Source organism: Venturia canescens, chromosome 5 (genome assembly GCF_019457755.1).
Source record: "Venturia canescens isolate UGA chromosome 5, ASM1945775v1, whole genome shotgun sequence".
Classification (NCBI taxonomy): Eukaryota; Metazoa; Arthropoda; class Insecta; order Hymenoptera; family Ichneumonidae; genus Venturia; species Venturia canescens.
Genome location: NC_057425.1, coordinates 22,498,277 through 22,515,701, shown reverse-complemented (window position 1 = coordinate 22,515,701; position 17,425 = coordinate 22,498,277). Strand labels below are relative to the sequence as shown.

The window sequence follows — 17,425 nt, the reverse complement described above, 5'->3', positions numbered from 1 at the left end:
AAATAACATGTGAATTCGTTTTTCACATCGATCATATAATTTACACCATGCGCTGTATTAACTCGTCGAATATCCGAAAGGCGGTAGTCTTGATCGGTAGACAGTGCAGATAATTTTTTCACGTCCAAGGAGGCACGAATGAGACTGATTTTGTTGATGCGTGAAAAGTCCATCGCTGATTTTTAAGCTTGTTAGTTCACGTGATAAAAAATTTAATTCCGCTCTGTGCCGTATGATATTTTTGATATGGGCGATATCTTTTATGAGGCGATTCACACGTAATTTCAGCTCGCGTCGTTTTTTATGCATACGATCTGAATAGACTATTTTTCCGGTTTTTTGGTCCGGTGTCTTCGTATCGTACTACGGTACAAGATAGATGCGCTCCTTGCTGCGAATCATTTATATACGGACAGCCCCCCTCTTAAGAGCGAATATTCCTCCACCAACCCACCACAGATAGATCATATTTTTTGCGAAGCATGCAAAATTATGAAATACGAGACACCCACAAAAAGCGCGAGCGTGAACAACAGTTTTGAATGCAGTATACCTTTTTTTCTTCAAACTGATCACGGTTATTAAAACTTCTAATCTTATTAGAAACAGAATCAACCATCGCGCTTTTATCACAGCGGCCAATAAAGTCTTTGTAATAATTATCCACTATTCGGTCATTGCGCGACAAGTCGCTTGAAAATATGCTTCTGAACTTATCAATACCGAACCCAGAACACATATAATGAAGAAACATAATGCAATACTGTCCGCAACATTGTGAATCCGCACTCTGAAGTTGAGAAGTGTTGCATCTGAAGATTCTACAGTTCCTTCGGAGGCTGCTGAGATGCTGCGGGATGATCGGGGGCAATCCGTAGCTATCGAAGAACCAACCGACTCCATCTCGATTGACGTAGAAACCGACCCAGTGGGTACCTGGTTGTTTGTGTCCATCAGTATTAGCCACAAAGGCTGTTGGTTTACCCCACACCTTAGGGATACGGTCAGCCGGGTATACGCCTACTGTATGATCCTTGATGCCTTGAAGAGCGTGTAGAATTCGAAGACTGTTCATAATAATCGACCGTTAATCAAGACCGCTATTTCTCTTCACAGATCACCGCGATGGGCCGCATCGTTCTTTGGTAGTTCTATATTTCCGTAAAGAACCAATACGATCGTTGTGAGATAGCCATGCTTTAATTCTTAAAGCATTGTCGAGAGAGCATGCGTACACGGTATTTTTTTTTTCACGTAGCATCCCATGATGAATACACGTTGTTATAGATTCAGAAAGATTGTGAAATGACGGCTCCTCAAAGTCATTTTCCAGATTTATAATGAAGCACCCTGTGAGCTGTTCTAGATATTTTGATTTGGTTGAGCCTCTAGTGAAGACTCGATCAGCACTCAGCACAGCCTCTTTCAAAATATTGTTTATGTCTTGCAGGCTTGTAGAGCCTTCAGACCACTTAACCCCGTGGTAATACCGTTGTAACCACGAATTTTCTCTTTTCAAATTATTCGGTAGTTCATTATAGTTATGAGGAGGTTTTATTAGCCAGTGGCCCGTGTACGAGCACTGCACAGACGCTATTGCAACTTCTTTTGGTATGAAAGAGCGCTCTTTATCTTTTAAGCCCTGTATATCTACAATGATGTTCATGGTAGCTCTCTTCAGCAGCAACTAACCATTTCACTGTTTAGAGAAGCTCTTTTTTATTCAACCGCTGAAGTCCACAATTACTTGCCGTGACGCATCAATCTCCAACACATTATCATACTCAGCATACACAACGCAGTTAACAGTTGTACTTAACGCTTCCTCAAAACGGACCTCAATTCTGACACTACCATGGCGTACCAGATTCCAGTGGGTGTTACTATTTGCCGAAAAATCGGGTGTAAGATCAAAAGCAAAGAGACAATATCCTAGAGGGTAATTACTACGCGAGACCGTGTTCCCTTGATTTAAAAAATGAATACCTGTACCTGAAAATAAAGTATGATAAGCATCTACGTATAGCCCCGAGGTACCAAAGCGCGGCTGTAGAGGTTTTGACGGTATTTGATTACCGTCCAGATACAGAGAAAGATAATTAATTTTATAATTATCGAAATTGAAGGGGTTCAGCGCTCTATTACCGTTGAAAGCCTTATTATCGACAAATCCTATAATGATTCGCTTAGGTAACTGCCCTAATATGACGTTGTCTAAGGTATCACCATGTACCCCTGCATGCATTGATATAGCTTTAACCTCTACGCGTGTCAGCGGGTACTTTGCGGTTGTTTTGGTCAGAGCCCGGGCGTGAGCTAAAAGAACACCTGGAGCTATTTTTGCCCTTCTTACAAGAAGAGACGCCTCACTAACATGAATATTATAATCAGGTGAGTTTGTCATAAGACAAAAAGCCTCATTTGTGCGTACAAGGCGTAAGCGCATTTCGACGCCGTTTATCAAGTACCTTTCTTGATTGAAGATATCGCAGTGCAGATGGCCAAGAAGGTCAATCTCACCACTACCTGTTAGGATATCTCTACGAGCAGCAAAACCTGTATTAGAAGACCCTAAAGTATCCATTTTACCAGCTGTATCACTATACCATAGAACAGTCGTAAGGTGTGACGATTTTGCACCAACACCATAATTCAATAATGTTTCAATGTATGCTCTGTACGCGTACGCGTTATTTGGAGGCGATACGAGTTTTTGGTTCAAGAAAATATCGACTTGATTAAACAACGAATGCAGTAAATTATTAACAGGGGCTACTTCCGATATTAATTCGGGCTTCGCATTTGTTGAAGTAATTTTAACCTTTAAGCTCAACATAGTATGCGCTAGATCAATGTACTCATCCCCCTGCCCTGGCACTACGAATTCAATAGGTGCATCATCAGTGAGAGATGATATAGGCTTATAGTACACCCACTGTGTTCCTTCTATAGTTGTTTGCGTTGGTGGTAACGTAAACAATTCAAGCTCTGATTTCATACACTCGCATGAATGTGTGTGTAAAAAAGCCATTTTTTCAATGAATAGATCTAAGAGAAAATATCAGACACTGTTCTTGATTTAGTTTTTACCTTCCTCTTTTTTCTTCTTATTGTTTTAAGACTGCCAGAAGATCTTGTCCTTCTAGCCGCTTTTTTTTTCTTTATACAACCGCTTCGCTTTCGTTGGGTAGAACGTGTGTTTCGCTTCTTCTTCTTTTTGCGAGCGATACGTCGCTGTGTACTGTCGTTGAAGGAATGCATCAGTTTACGAATTTTCGAGTCTTTATAACCTGAGCCACGCATCAGTTTATTAATTTTTTCTTCAGCTTTATGTTTTAAATTTTCACCCGATTCACGCAGCCTCGTTTTGAAGGCCTCTCGCGGCCGTACGCCAGTCTCTATATCGTTTATGACGTTGATACCGGACCTTAAAGCTTCTTTACCTACCGTTTGTGCTCCTTGTCTTAAGAGAGGTATGATACGTCGAAAAAGACCCCCTAAGAAACTACCGATCCCATGGCCCCGTTGGTTCGGGGAGCCAATGTATACATGGCTAATCCCGCCATAACCTGTTCTGGAACCGGCACCCGTCTGTGTATCAAAATATAAATCGTAATGATTCATTTTATTAGGTGTTAACCTACACGTTTGAACTGTAGCGTCACCGTCAGCGTTCCTCCCTCGAATGGTATAGGTTCCCCAAACTCGTCTCTTATATCAATATCTATTGTTTGAAAATTCGTACGTAACAAGGGTATGTAACGAGGTGGTGAGAAACTACGGATTTTCATAGAACCGTAGCTATAATTGTTAGAGGCGTCAGATGAAACGACACGTAATAAGGGTGTGTGTACATCTCCTGTAATATATGGTTCACAAATATCTGTATACACAAAGAACATATCAGGAATTCTGTTAGTCAAACTTGCAAGCCTTGGTGCTGTGTATGGTGATTTATGTTGTACCACAAGACCTATTGAATGCGTAAAACCTAAAATTTTGTTTAATATAGGAGAGAAGCGGAAAGAATGCTCTATATTTGTACAATTACGGCAGATGCGTGTTACAGTAATATAACCATTGCGCTCATATCGAAATTGAAGATGACCGGATACACAAGCCATTTCGTTAATCGTATCTAGTAGCGCATCTATGCTACGGTACACACCTGGTGGTACGCATACGTAATCGTCTATGAAATCAACATCAGCTTTCGTACCAGGAGTCACAACGTTTGTTACGATATTGATAAAATTTTCTTCGCCATCTTTCGGTATATGTAAAATAGTCATGGGTATATGTATTTCTGCTAAAGACACAGCCCATTTACCGTGCAAAGACATGCTTTGTGGTAAATTTGTAGTGTAGCGTGTTGTTGTATTTTCAGGGTAGTATTTCATACTGCTATTGCTAGGTAAAACGATATGGAATTCATCCTTCATTATGCCACCTTTTATTATACTTTCGACCTGATTGATGCAGTTACGCGAACTCTTGATAATTCCGGTTCATAAAAAATACCATCAATCTCTTCACCATGAAGATCGTGTAAAATATATACGAAAGGCTGCCGCGTTGTTGATACACGGTGTACTTTGAACAGCTCTTCACTCCAATTACCCTTGTAGCCTTTTGCAAAGGCTGCCTTCGCGCTACTGATACGTACAGTATCACCTACGCTGTATTTAGGAGCCCCTTGACTGCAGTGCTTTTTATACCGATGCATGAGATTCGCACGAGCTCTAGCAGCTGTGTGAAACGTTACAGAAGCTGGTGCCATTTTTATACCACTATGTAACGCATGATTATACGCGTGGATAATATTTTGTAAAACATCAATGTATCGTTTTTCCCTGCTAAAAGTAAAATAGCGCCACATTCTTTCTTTAAGTGTGCGGTTGAAGCGCTCAACGATCGAGGCTTTAATATCAGGGTTCCTCACCGTACGAAACCGAATGTTTTTACGCTTCAAAAGAGTTTGAAATGCATTACCCATAAATTCTTTACCTCTATCCGATTGTAAACAAATTGGTGATCTGCATGTATTACGCTTGTGAAGTACACGGGCAAAAGCTTTTGCTACAGATTCGGTTTTCTTATCGAATAGCGGTTCTACCCAGACGTATTTACTTAAAACATCTATAACCACAAGAAGATACACATAGCCATCGTTGTAATTTTTAATTGAACGAAGATCTACGAGATCCACCTCCCACACATCGTCTACGTTTCGCACATTATAACACCTACGCGGGAAACGATGCCTCACCACTTTATGCTTCGTGTAAGCATCCTGGGCTTCAAGCCAGTGCAACACTTTTTCACGAGGAATTTTTTTCTTCTTTCCTTCCTGTAATAATCTTCTTGCACCTGAAAAGGATGCTTCATGGCTAGTGTTATAGTAAACGCGTTTCAGCATCTTTCAGCTTATAATTTAATTTTTACCCAGTTTATGCGTTTTCTTTTACACTGATAACCAGAACCGTTTTGCGTACTTTGAACTGACCTATTGCTCTCGTTACCGCTGTAAAATTCAGAATGATCTTCTTCCTCTTCAACATCTTCTCTACTACTATCGCGACTCGGTCCTGCTTGTAATGTAGGGCTTCTGAGTGTTGAATTAGCTGTTGACGCTGCCCACAGCTCCTCATTACCAATGAACTCACGCGGCGTTTTTACAGATCTTAAAAACTGCGCAAATGTTTTACGGCCGACAGGTTTAGAGGTTTTTCGTGCTCGCATTGCGTCGTTGATCAGATCAACTATGTTTGAATCCTTCAGAGGTTTACCACGTATAGAAACAACACCCTCAGTATCCCAGGAAAAAAGGGACAAAGGTGTATTGTGCAAGCGACGTAATAAAAGTTTTGCTTTGTTACGAAATTTTCGTGGGACACTTTCGATTATAAGAGAGTCGTTCAAGCTTTCCCGGTTCATTTTTTTCTCCATGTTCTCCATGTTCTTGTCATTCTTCTTATCGTTCTGACCCGTTTTTTCTTTCTCTTTTAAATCTGTGATACCCTGCAGAGCTCTCTCACTAGTTGCAAAATGCAGGTAACGTTGTAGCACAGCCAGATAAGCACGCCATTTCTCCCGTGGGTCTTCGTACGATTCGTCTTGTAAAATTTTACTCATCTCAGCATCTAATCTAGCTAATGTTGCTTCAATAGTTTTGCCGATTAGCGAACCATGATGACACTCCTTAGAATCATTTTCATTATTATTAGGAATGAAACGATGCTTGTTATCTTTTTGTAGGGCTAAATGCGATAAGCTCTCTTCGGGAACGAGAATCATTTTTCGAGCATGTTCCATTATCAACGGTTACCTATGATATTAGACAAAAAACTACCCAATATCGGGGCTAATAAAAGGGGTAAAAAGCCGCCGCTTTGAACGACAATTTTTTTTTTACTTTTCCAACAACCTTTCCGTACAGCTAATTTACGTATTAAAGGTGCGTATCTTCTGAGTTTTTTTCTCTGACTGTTTTTGAGCGGTACATTACCTTTTAGTATATTCAAAGCACACTCACATATACAACGTGTTATACGTGTGTCGGCCTTACGCAAAAGAGCCCGGCGTTGCTCTGTGTTCAAATGCGGCAAAGCATGCAAAATAGTAAAATACTTTTTGCAAAAAGGTGATCCGCGACCCTCCATCACAATCGTATAACTGGTAGCTCGCCTGTTGTGTTACAGGTTTTAATCTTTTTCCGTGGTACGTAAACGTAATGGTATTGATCATCAGGAAAAATATTTGTACGGAACCTGCAGTTTTCAGGTGTTGATTGCTTCAAGTCCAGCAACAGATAACCGTGCGGCTTAGCTGTAGCATCGTAATATACCTCTTGCAAAAAGCGAGGATTTTCAGGACAAACCTGACGAGCCAAATGTTGTATTTGGGCACGATCACGAGGGTTTTTAAATATAACTATGTAATTAGCGTTAAGAGATATATCACGCTGCCCGCGACCCTGATGGAATAAGTTTTGTGTTAAAAAAACAACACTTAAATTTTTATGGTGGCTCCCCTTTGTGAATAGATCAACTACACTGTTATTCGACGCCTCGCGCATTAAATCGTCAATAATTATGAGCTTCGCACGCACATCATTAGCGTAATCTGAAGACTGCGGTAACCCCTCACGAAATTCAATCGTATCATATTCTGTATAAGCCATCTGCCACTCAGAATAATAGAAAATAATTCTTTCGAATGGCACGCTACTCATACGCGTAATAAATTTAAGAAATTTTTTAACGAAATATGTTTTACCGCAGCCTGTAGGTCCAGAGATTACAGATGTCCAGGGGTGTGACCACCGTGTGTCCAACATTATGAATGAGTAAAATGCTGTACGCTTACTTATAAATAAGCGAGGGGGGTTTTTTTATCAGATGGTAATGCAGACGCCTCACAAAGGAATGAATCAAAAACAGAAAAGTAATTATTTTATTTTCTCATTCAGTTTTATTATTTCATAGGCCCCTACGTATAAAAATTACCTACAAACAATAGCCATAAGGAAGCGACCCGTATTCACCATCACGCCGGCGTTTCACGCTCGCTGGTTTACATTTTTTAGTTTCCGTGCGCGTTATCACGTGGTGAAAAGCTGTGCGTCTTATAGCATCATATTGTAATAAAACAGGCTCTTCTCTTTCCCCCACAATAAAAGAACGTATTGATTTATAGTTAATTAGTGCGCTATTACTAAAATTAAGTGTTATACCTTTGACCTTACAAACTTCTGTTTCTGACCCGTTAGGATTGTGAACAACGAAAGCATAAAATTTAGGACCGCCAGAAACGAAACTCTTTATGTAACACCCCTTGCCATAGCAAGTCAACTCATCGGTCAAATCCCCTAACATTTGACCCGTTGGTGGTTCGAATTCGTCAGGACAGTTTTTCGTCACATATATAACCGAATCAGTATCACAGTACAGTGCTCTTTTATCAAGCAACTCAAGATAGCTGTAGAGCTTCAAGCGAGCTTGAGCGGTAGTATAAGCAGCTATCACGCTGCTCGCTATACCCGATGGTTCGATCGTATCATTAGTTTTAACGTGATTAACGTATAATATATCATTATTTACAGGCAGAATACCTGTAATTATGGTTTCAGGGCTTGTCAACATTTCCATTAATTTTTTTCTCGTTGAAACAATGGTCGTTTGGGGTAGATTTTCACGCTGACCGAACTTACCCCAAAATGAATTTAAACACAGCTTAGCAACGGATCTTAAACCAGGGTTTTTTTCAATTGAATCATGATTCATTTTAATTCCTTCCGATTTTTCAAATTCTTCAATATAAGCTTTACGTGCAGCATCACTCGTTAAGCAGTTTTCAGGCCAACCGCTCGCCTCCTGTTTGATTTTCAAAAAGGTATTAATATAGTCCGTAAAATGGCCGCCTTCCTGTGTATCACGGTTCAATTGCGTTACCTCATACTGCCATATCTCGCTCACGCTCATTATGATGTAGCCTACGGAGATAGCTTTCTGTAATTCATCAACTACCCAGGTACCTTCAAACACCCTATCATCTGTATCATCATGCATACAATCGTTTTGGTTCATAATTTCACAGCAAGTGCGACACAATGCGAATAGTAGACGGTTATGCATGCGTACTGGTAAAACAGGGTGATAAAGATTCCTCGGTGGTAGTACAGTGCATTTCACGATACCCTCAACTCTAGAGAGATCTGTATTATGCGGTCCCGTCAGAACCTTACACTCATCGCCGACATATACTTTTGGATGGCCTACAGGGTACTTTCCAAATTTACAAATATACGGGTAAAGGGAGCAGACGTCAACATAACGTATTTGCTCCATATCGTTTGCGTCATATAGTGTTACCATATTCTCTGTACGACCACCAAAAAAAGCATCGCGGGGGTCTAGGGGGTCTGTTCTAACCAAAGGGTGGTTACATAAAAAAGAGCTCATTCGCGTGTTTTCTTTTATCATTTGATCATACTCGCATTCCCAAATTTCTTTCAAGTTATGATTACCCGAAAGGATTCGATTACGTATGATGACTGTTTTCTCAAAGCGTTCATGCATAGACAAACCATCGCTTTGTTTCAGATCTCTGTTTGTGGGGTAACAGCGCAAACAACCGTGCCAATAACATCCATGAAACTGTAACACATGTGATATACCGTTAGTTTCGTAGTACCCATCAACTAATAAGTTTTGAGGTAGTTTAAATTCACGACCTCTACACGCGTGTACTATAGGGTGTCCGAGAACATGCTCCATCCAAACTAGCCATGCAATTGCTTTTTTTGACTGATTATGAGCCCATCTATAACCGCCTGTTGGTATAATACCTATCGTGTTATCTTTCAAAAAGTTTTTACGATAAATACGAAAACAAGCTGATGCTATCGTTGTACTTTCATCAAAAGGGCACACACGGCCGCTCGTCATAAACATATCACGAAAAACCATACAAGCGCGTCTCAGTATCGTTACATCGTCCCGACAATAGTTAACTATTTCCTTTGCAAAGTCAAAAATATAGCCGTTTTCTTTTGATTGCCGATACCACGTCATAAGCTTTTCGCGGTCGTTCTTACTCATCGTTTCAGGCGAATAGTAATCTATAGTTGGTAATTCACCAACATAATTCTGATTTTCGGGTTTGTTAAATAAATGAGGGAATATACCTTTTGCTATTGGTCCTGTAAGGCCGAAAGCTTTCGGTAAAGCACTCAGCGGCATGTGAAAGTAGTTTAAGCTGTCGAGAAATACAAGTTTTTCAAGGCGCATAGAAATTATTTTGGTGCCATTCATTATTAAAGAGGGCAGTTGTGTTTTTTTTTCTTCAATTAGATATCGCAAAATAAACTGTGCGTCAAAACCACCGGCGTTGTGTGCTATACAAATAGTGCGCGAAAAACCTTTGACTTTTTGCATTGCTAGGTTGACTAACGAGCCTACAGGGTTATACCGAAAGATAAATTCGCGTTGCCCGCAATATACACAGGGCTCCGAAATATTGTTGTTACTACTGCAAAATGCACAGACACGCTGTGCTACACATAAATTAGGAACATGCAAACGTGTAGATTCAGCACCACGTACAGGCGTGCATTGCTGTGTTTCGAAATCGTAAAAAATGAAAAGTACTTTTCCTTGTTTTTCAAATAAGTGTACAGGTCTCATGAAACAAAGATGATTGTCTACCTGCACGCTTCTACATGTCTTGCAAAAAGCTGTTCCACATAAATGCTTCTTTTTTTCCGCCGGTCTTACAGTTTTGAAGCACACGGTACAACGCTTGACCGTAGCGCAAACACTGGTTTTAGCTTTTTTTTTCCCGGGCAAGATAACTGAAACGTGATTATTAAAGCAGGCTATACCATAAAATTCTCGTTCACAATCATTGCATTCTATAATGTTATTTGAAGCAGTATCACACGGAGGCGTAGTGAAGCAACGAGGGCATTTTTTTTTTTTACATCGGTGATCAAGACGTCTGCACTGAGCGTTACAAGACGAGCAGAAATCTCTGCACCCCACAGCCCCTCTAAGATTCAGGATCGGTTGAAAATGATTCGATCTTTCATAATACAAAATATTCAATGTGTGCCGAATGGTACCCCGCAACTCTAAAACCTGATGTGTACCATCGAATAAAGGTTCTGCGCGCCGACCCAGGGTCAAAAATTCGTAAACAATGATTGCAACACCGTCTTGAGCCAGATAATTTTGATAACGAGTGATTTCATATACGCCGGCGCCACGTAACGGAATAGTAATACCTGCTGCGTTAGTCAGTTCCGTTGCCTCTAACAGCTGCATAGAGCCATTAAGCTGTCTTATTTTTTGCCATTTAGTGTGTAAAGCACCGGTGCGTATTTCACCCCGTTCAGCATACGCAAGAGCCGTTACTAATGATCGTGGTAAACACAGGTTATCATTATTTCTAATTGTCAGAATGGATTTTTTAGCAACATCCTCATGGGTTAGCCCTTTTCTACCCGACCCTTCAACACCTTTGACAATACATGTTTTAATTTCAAATTTTTCAATAATATCGAGTGATGCCGCGCTTTGAGCTATACTAGTTATCAGGTCCCATATATCAGCGAACGTACAATCCCGCACAGGTCTGAAGGATAACCACGCAGATCCCTGCGGTAAACTATCTGATGAAAACGACATCCCCACGAAATCTTCACCGTTGCAGGAGCCTGTTATGAACGTTAAAAGATCGCGAAACGCTCCTTCTAACCAGTGTAACACGTTACACCCTGGTGGTGGCGGTACAATCCGTGCTATTATTTCCTTGCCTCGTACTTTGAATCGCTTAAAATAACGTCTTGAATCAGCCAGAAGTTCAATACGTATACCGGGTGGGCGTACATCACCAAAAGCATCGTCTTGATGCGCACCACCGCCTGTTTGTATTTCTGAAAAAAGAACATATATTAAAAACTGTAACAGGCCAATACTCTTAACGGTTTCTCTTGTCAGTCTTTGTTATTATATTACAAATACCTACGGTCAATAGCATGATTAGTAATATTAGATCCAGAAGGCATCAAATTAAAGTCTCGCTTGTGTCACAACCTGTTATGTAAAAAAGGCAACCTTATTTCTCTGTTGAATCTGTTCATAAAAATTAATATTTACCAGTATTGTTAGAAGAGGACGCATTACTGTGCAAATTATTATCAACTGCAAGCTGTTCAAGCAACGCTTCAGCACACAAACGGGTTTCTCGTTCTTCTTCTTCGGTTTGTTGTGTGAGATCAACTTCTATAGGATACACCCAAGCCTGATTTTCACGGTGATCAAAATACACATCTCTTATATTGTTTTCGAACTGCGTTGTTTGGGCCTGTTCGTCATCAGCAGCGTTAAGAGTGTGCAAACCCTCACCTCCACAGTCAGCTGTTATTTTGATCATGTATTAGTTATTATTAAAGCAGTGATTAAAATATTGGTGTTATCGGTACTTACAAGCAACATCGTCGTTGGCTGTTCTAGGAAGCGCAGCTGAAAAGTCCGATAAGTAATCAATAATACGATTCACAATTGCCGTCTTTTCCTCAATATGTCCGCTAGGCATACGTATTACAGAGCTATTGCTCTCATCAGAAATCTCCGAATAATCAAGGTCAATGATAGGCCGTCTTGTTTCTTTTTCTATGTTACTCGATGTACTGGTGCTCGGTTCTACTACTTCCGGTTGTGCCCGTAAAACCTCTTCTTCCGCAATCAGGGCGCTTTGAATAAGAGCCTCTTCTTCGTCACGTGAGGCGTTGAAGAAACACCTATAATCTTTAGCGATTCAAATTACTCATTGAGCTTCACCGTGATACACAACACAGTGTGCTTTAAGCACTTACTTCTGTACTCCTGAACGAGGTCTTTGACGGCCGGTAAACTTTCGTGATTTCGGCGCACAAGCTCATTGTACACGCACTCTAGTACACAATACCCCTTAAAAAAACCTCTGTTGTAAGCCGTTATTATACCGCGTAGAGGCATCCACCATATAACATATTTTAAGCGCGTAATTAAGCACTTTTTCCGAAGATGATATAAATCGTTACGCCATCTTTCATCAACACGGCGCCTAAGTTGACTACTACAGCATATAGCCAAACGCAAGAGCTTCAAAATGCATGTACGAATAAGGACTGCATCTGTCATCGTGGTTTAGCAGTGAAATTATTTATCGCGACACGGTTGAACGAAGACTGGCTCTCCGCCCGTTTTTACCGCTCGCTCATTTTTTACCTATCTCTCTGCTTATGTGTGTATGTGCTCTTATATGCTTATTCAAGGGTACATACTTAATAGCAAAAATGTTTTCTTTTCCGTGAGAGGATTCATTTCTGCAGACACAACGAATACATCTCTTTTTCATTAAACTAAGGTTGCGTTTACATTTTGCGCGGATCTCTTTTTCAGTAAGCTAGGCCTGCCTTATATTATCAGCAGCTAATCGCGCAAAGCGGTCCTCTATTGAATTAATTGCAGAGCAAAAACGCTGCCTCTTTTACACTTTCTTTTCTAAAATACATAGAGGTGGGCTTGCAGAATCTGCAGAATCTACTATATGAAAGAGAGGCGCTGCATGCACCGTACCGATAGTTCTTCTGTATTTCTTTCTCCCTCCCGCTTATCGGTATGTAAGGGTGTAGCCTTTGTTATAACTCTGCCTTTATCACCATCGCTGGCTCCGCTGTATTTCTTGCTCGCTCCCTCTCACAGGTATATGCGTATGCAGAATTTACTATAGGAAAGAGAGACTCTGTATGTATCGCACCGATGACTCTTCTGTATTTCTTTCTCCCTCCCACTCATCGGTATATAAGAGCACAACCTCTCTGTCTTTATCATATGCACCAACGTGTAAGAGTGGAAAAGAGATACGACGGCATCGTTGGCGTGATAGAGACAGGGTTATTTTCCTCTCAAACAACAAAACGTCATGCTGGGGGCGTATATCTCGCGAGACGCTGGCGGCTGTAACTTGAGCATTAAGAGCTGAGCGCAGGAAAGAGACGGTGGGAGAAAGAAAGAGAAAGGAGTATTGATAATCGTATAGATGTGCTTCCTTTTTATTCCTGTTTTTTCAAATATCTCGAGAACGGTGCGAGATACGCGAAAACCGAGAAAATTTTGGGGGTTTTCTAAAGGGGGAACCAAAGAGGTCCAGTGGTTCGAATGGCGTAACAGTTTTTCAAAATTCTCTTTTTTTTTTAAAAATATCTCGAAAACGGTGCGGGGTATGGAAAATACAGACGGGCCTTCTGAAACGCAGCGTTTTGAAAAATCATTTGAGCCGACAATTTATTCCAGCAGAGTCTTTAAGATGTTCGACATTTTTGTTGTTTTATACATATATTGAGCCAATCTCAAAACACCCGAAAAGAGAGAATTTTGAAAAAGTTGTTAGGCTATTCGAACCACCGGGCCTCTTTGGTTCCTCTTTAGAAAGCACCACAAAATTTTCTCAATTTTCGCGTATCTTGCACTGTTCTCGAGATATTTGAAAAACAGGAATAAGAAGGAAGCACATCTATATGGTTATCAATACTCCTTTCTCTTTCTTTCTCTCACTGTCTCTTTCCACGTGAGTTCTTCTTCCAATGCCCCGTGCCGGTGCTAGGGTTACACGAGCCAGCATCTCGCGAGATATACTTCTCCTGGCGCCTTATTGCCGGCGCATAACCAAAACACTGAGTTTTCGCTACCGCGTGGTATATATTATTCGAAGCTCGTGGCTTGGATCAGCTGCTTTTGTAATGAAGCTCTTTTGATCAGAGCTCCTCGACAAAAATGTCGAACGCCCTAAAGAGAGCGTTTTGAAAAATTTTTATACCATTCTCTTAAATTTTCTCAATTTTCACGTATCTTGCACCGTTCTCGAGATATTTGAAAAACAAGAATAAGAAGGAAGTACATCTATACGGTTATCAATACTCCTTTCTCTTTCTTTCTCTCACTGTCTCTTTCCACGTGCGTTCTTCCTATGGTCCGTGCTGGTGCTAGGGTTACACTCGCGAGATATACTTCTCCTGACGCCTTATTGCCGGCGCATAACCAAAACATTGAGTTTGCTACTGCAGGGTATATATTACTCGAAGCTCGCGGCTTGGATCAGCTGTTTTTGTAATGAAGCTCTTTTGTCCAGGGCTCCTCATCGAGGAGCGAGAGCCTACTATAAAGAGTATATTACATACCGCTCGTGATAGATCTTCTACATACAATACACTCTCAATGTGAAGAAAGGTGTGAAATTATCACCATCCACTTAACCTCTGAGCTCATCATCAAGGAAGACCTCCGTTTTCCCCTCCCCCTCGCTTTGCCCGTGGCTTATTCGAGACAATCTTTTAATCACTCATCAAGTCAGTCTCAAAAGAACGCTCGTACTAATTACACCTCCCCGAGTTTTTCGCTATTATTATTATTATTTACAAATCTCTGTGCCATGTACCCGCGTTATTCAGATTTTTTGTTCATCGAGAATTTTTTCCGCTGCCGTGTCGTGTTAGTAAATAACACCCGAAGTGTATTTATCCGCACACGAGCTTTGGAGAAAACGCTGAAGCATTACACGCGCCTCATGCAGCAGTACTATGGGGACCTCAAAGCTGGGACGCATCTGAGTGCTCGCGAAATCAAAGCGGGTGTGAACTGTGTTGTGTCGACGCCCTGGAGCCCTGCAGTATACCGTGGCGAAGTCATAAATATTGACAGCTACGGATGCGTCGAGGTCTATCTCGTGGATTTCGCCGAGAGCGCCTTTTACGATATGAACAGTTTGTATGAACCCGTAACGCTTTTGACCGTCATACCGGCGCTTCTTATAGAGTGCGCTATTGAAGGTCTGTTCAATTATTGTGAGCATGAATACGTGACGCGCGCTCTTTCCGCGATGTGCGAGGGACATTTTTTTAGAACCCAGGTGGTCACGCATACAGATGGTGAACATCTTAGTGTTTTGCTCTCCGACACCGTCGAAGAACGCGATATAACAACCGAGATTATTCAGAATGTCGTGCACCCCGATGACGTTTTGTTTGGCGATGAGGGATACGACGACACCGAAGAGTGAGCGCGCGCGCGCGCGTGTGTGTGTGTGTGTGTGTGTGTGTGTGTGTGTGTGTGTGTGTGTGTGTGTGTGTGTGTACGTGCGTGTAAAAATAAAACGGACTCTGGCTAAATCATGAACAAGGCGCAGAAAAAGCGGTTGCATCGAAATGGTGAGTTTTTGATTTTTCGGTTTGAAAATTAATAAAATGACAAAACATATGGGTTACTATGACGGCTCCACGCGCCCCACCTCCACACCCACCCCCACCTCCATCACCTCCCCCCACCACTCGAAAAAATCGAGCTGGCAGGGGAGGCCGAGGAGTGGGGGTAGGAGTGGGGATGGGAGTGGGGGTCGCCATAGTGGCCCACATACTACTGGCATTCTGTATAACGCATATATAGATATACAGAATGCCTGTTCGCTATTTTAGGCCTTCTAACTCTTGAGCTCCACCCGCGGTCGGCCTAGCAGCTGGAGGAGCCGACATCGTTGAGCCAATCAGAATGCGTAGAGACACAACTCTACTACCACTAACTACGTCAAAACGCGTATACGTATACGTCGAACTCGTGATGTGTCAGTAACTTTTGCATAATCTTGAGCCCGTGCAAAGTTTTTTCTCAGCAAATACGCCACCGAGAATGCTGATTTTGGGCTCATTCGACAGAGAACTTCTTAATTAGCTTAAAGTTCAATTTTCAAAGCCGTACATAACTCATGAGCTTCGCAATTAAAGAAAATCACATGGCAATTTTACCCCCACCACCGCGAATCGTTTTATTCAGGGCTGTCAATGTACTTGTCCCGAGACTCTACCGAGTCTCTTGATGGCCCCATGGCAACGTGTCTACCGTTCCAGGTATAACATAGCGCTTGTCATCGTGTGGACTTGGAGCGATTTTCGTCTCCGTGATCGTATAGACATTATGTAATGTTGAGTGAATTGAAGATTGACAACGCTTCATTTCAGTCTACTCACCGAGGCATTTCACATAATCATTATGGCCCCATTGTTCTCATCTTTCATGAGACCCGGGACCTTTTTGTTGACAAGCGGTATGCCATCGACGTTGTCTGGGGGATAGTCACTGGTATCATATTTGTCGAGATTACATTTCATGTCCCCATATGCATCTTCACACTCAATATGGTAAATTAAACTATCAGTATCTGTATACATGACTTTACATTTATTCTAATACGTCGGCATCATGAACTCGTGATGGAATTCATATAAACAAGTTTTTGAAATATCTAAAATGGACATGCCGACATATATCGGTTTGTTAAACATGACTTGGAGATTTCGCAACTCTACAGCGATTAAATTTTCCGCAAACATACTTCGACTGTGAAAGTTAGGTTTAGCAATCATAGCTTCTGCTCCATATCGGCCTGCCCATTTCCTTAAAAGTTTAACTTGAACGTGACTACGAACATCCTCCATGGTTTTTGCAAACACAGCATTATTCATTAATTTGAACAGATTTTTTTCAAAATCATTATTCGCACGTGTACGAAACTGTGTATTCAAATCAATGTATGTTTTGAGCCAGGAAGATTGCTTAAACTTCAAGACTCTGTGTATTTTTGTGGTTTTCAAACCATGTTTCGAACACTGCTGTAATGCACGATAATGTATGACATATCGTTTTTTCGCATTCACCGTTGCAAGAAGCTTCTCTTGCTTCGTGCCCGGAGGTTTGTCATGCGTTGGACAAAATGGCAAATCACTATGTGCATTGTGCAAGTGTTTTGGATATTCCCAATCAACCTCCAGTATATAACCAATTTCAGAGTCAAGTGGATGAAACTCGATGTTGAAGTTTGCAATGTCTTC

The 17,425-nt window shown here is 41.3% G+C and overlaps 1 protein-coding gene across 2 annotated transcripts; it reads right to left on the bottom strand.

Moving 5' to 3' along the window:
- Positions 1–7,496: 7,496 nt before the first annotated feature.
- On the bottom strand, positions 7,497–11,755 carry LOC122410549 (uncharacterized). Of its 2 annotated transcripts, XM_043418752.1 has the most exons (3): positions 11,661–11,755; positions 11,530–11,597; positions 7,497–11,437 (listed from the first exon to the last, which is right to left on the bottom strand). In XM_043418752.1, exons 2-3 carry the CDS (start codon positions 11,567–11,569, stop codon positions 7,509–7,511), a joined length of 3,969 nt encoding a protein of 1,322 aa, XP_043274687.1. In that variant the 5' UTR covers positions 11,570–11,597; positions 11,661–11,755; the 3' UTR covers positions 7,497–7,508. The 2 variants fall into 2 exon arrangements, with proteins under 2 accessions (XP_043274687.1, XP_043274686.1); XM_043418751.1 differs by having other exon boundaries at positions 11,530–11,673.
- Between the last annotated feature and the right edge of the window lie 5,670 nt (positions 11,756–17,425).

What these genes read in the sequence shown, in the direction of transcription:
- LOC122410549 (XM_043418752.1), bottom strand. Translation starts at nt 11,569, where the DNA reads ATGCCTTCTGGATCTAATATTACTAATCATGCTATTGACC. An exon ending in TACTAATCATGCTATTGACC is followed by an intron (nt 11,438 to 11,529) that starts GTAGGTATTTGT and finishes TTCTTTTTTCAG; the next exon opens with AAATACAAACAGGCGGTGGT.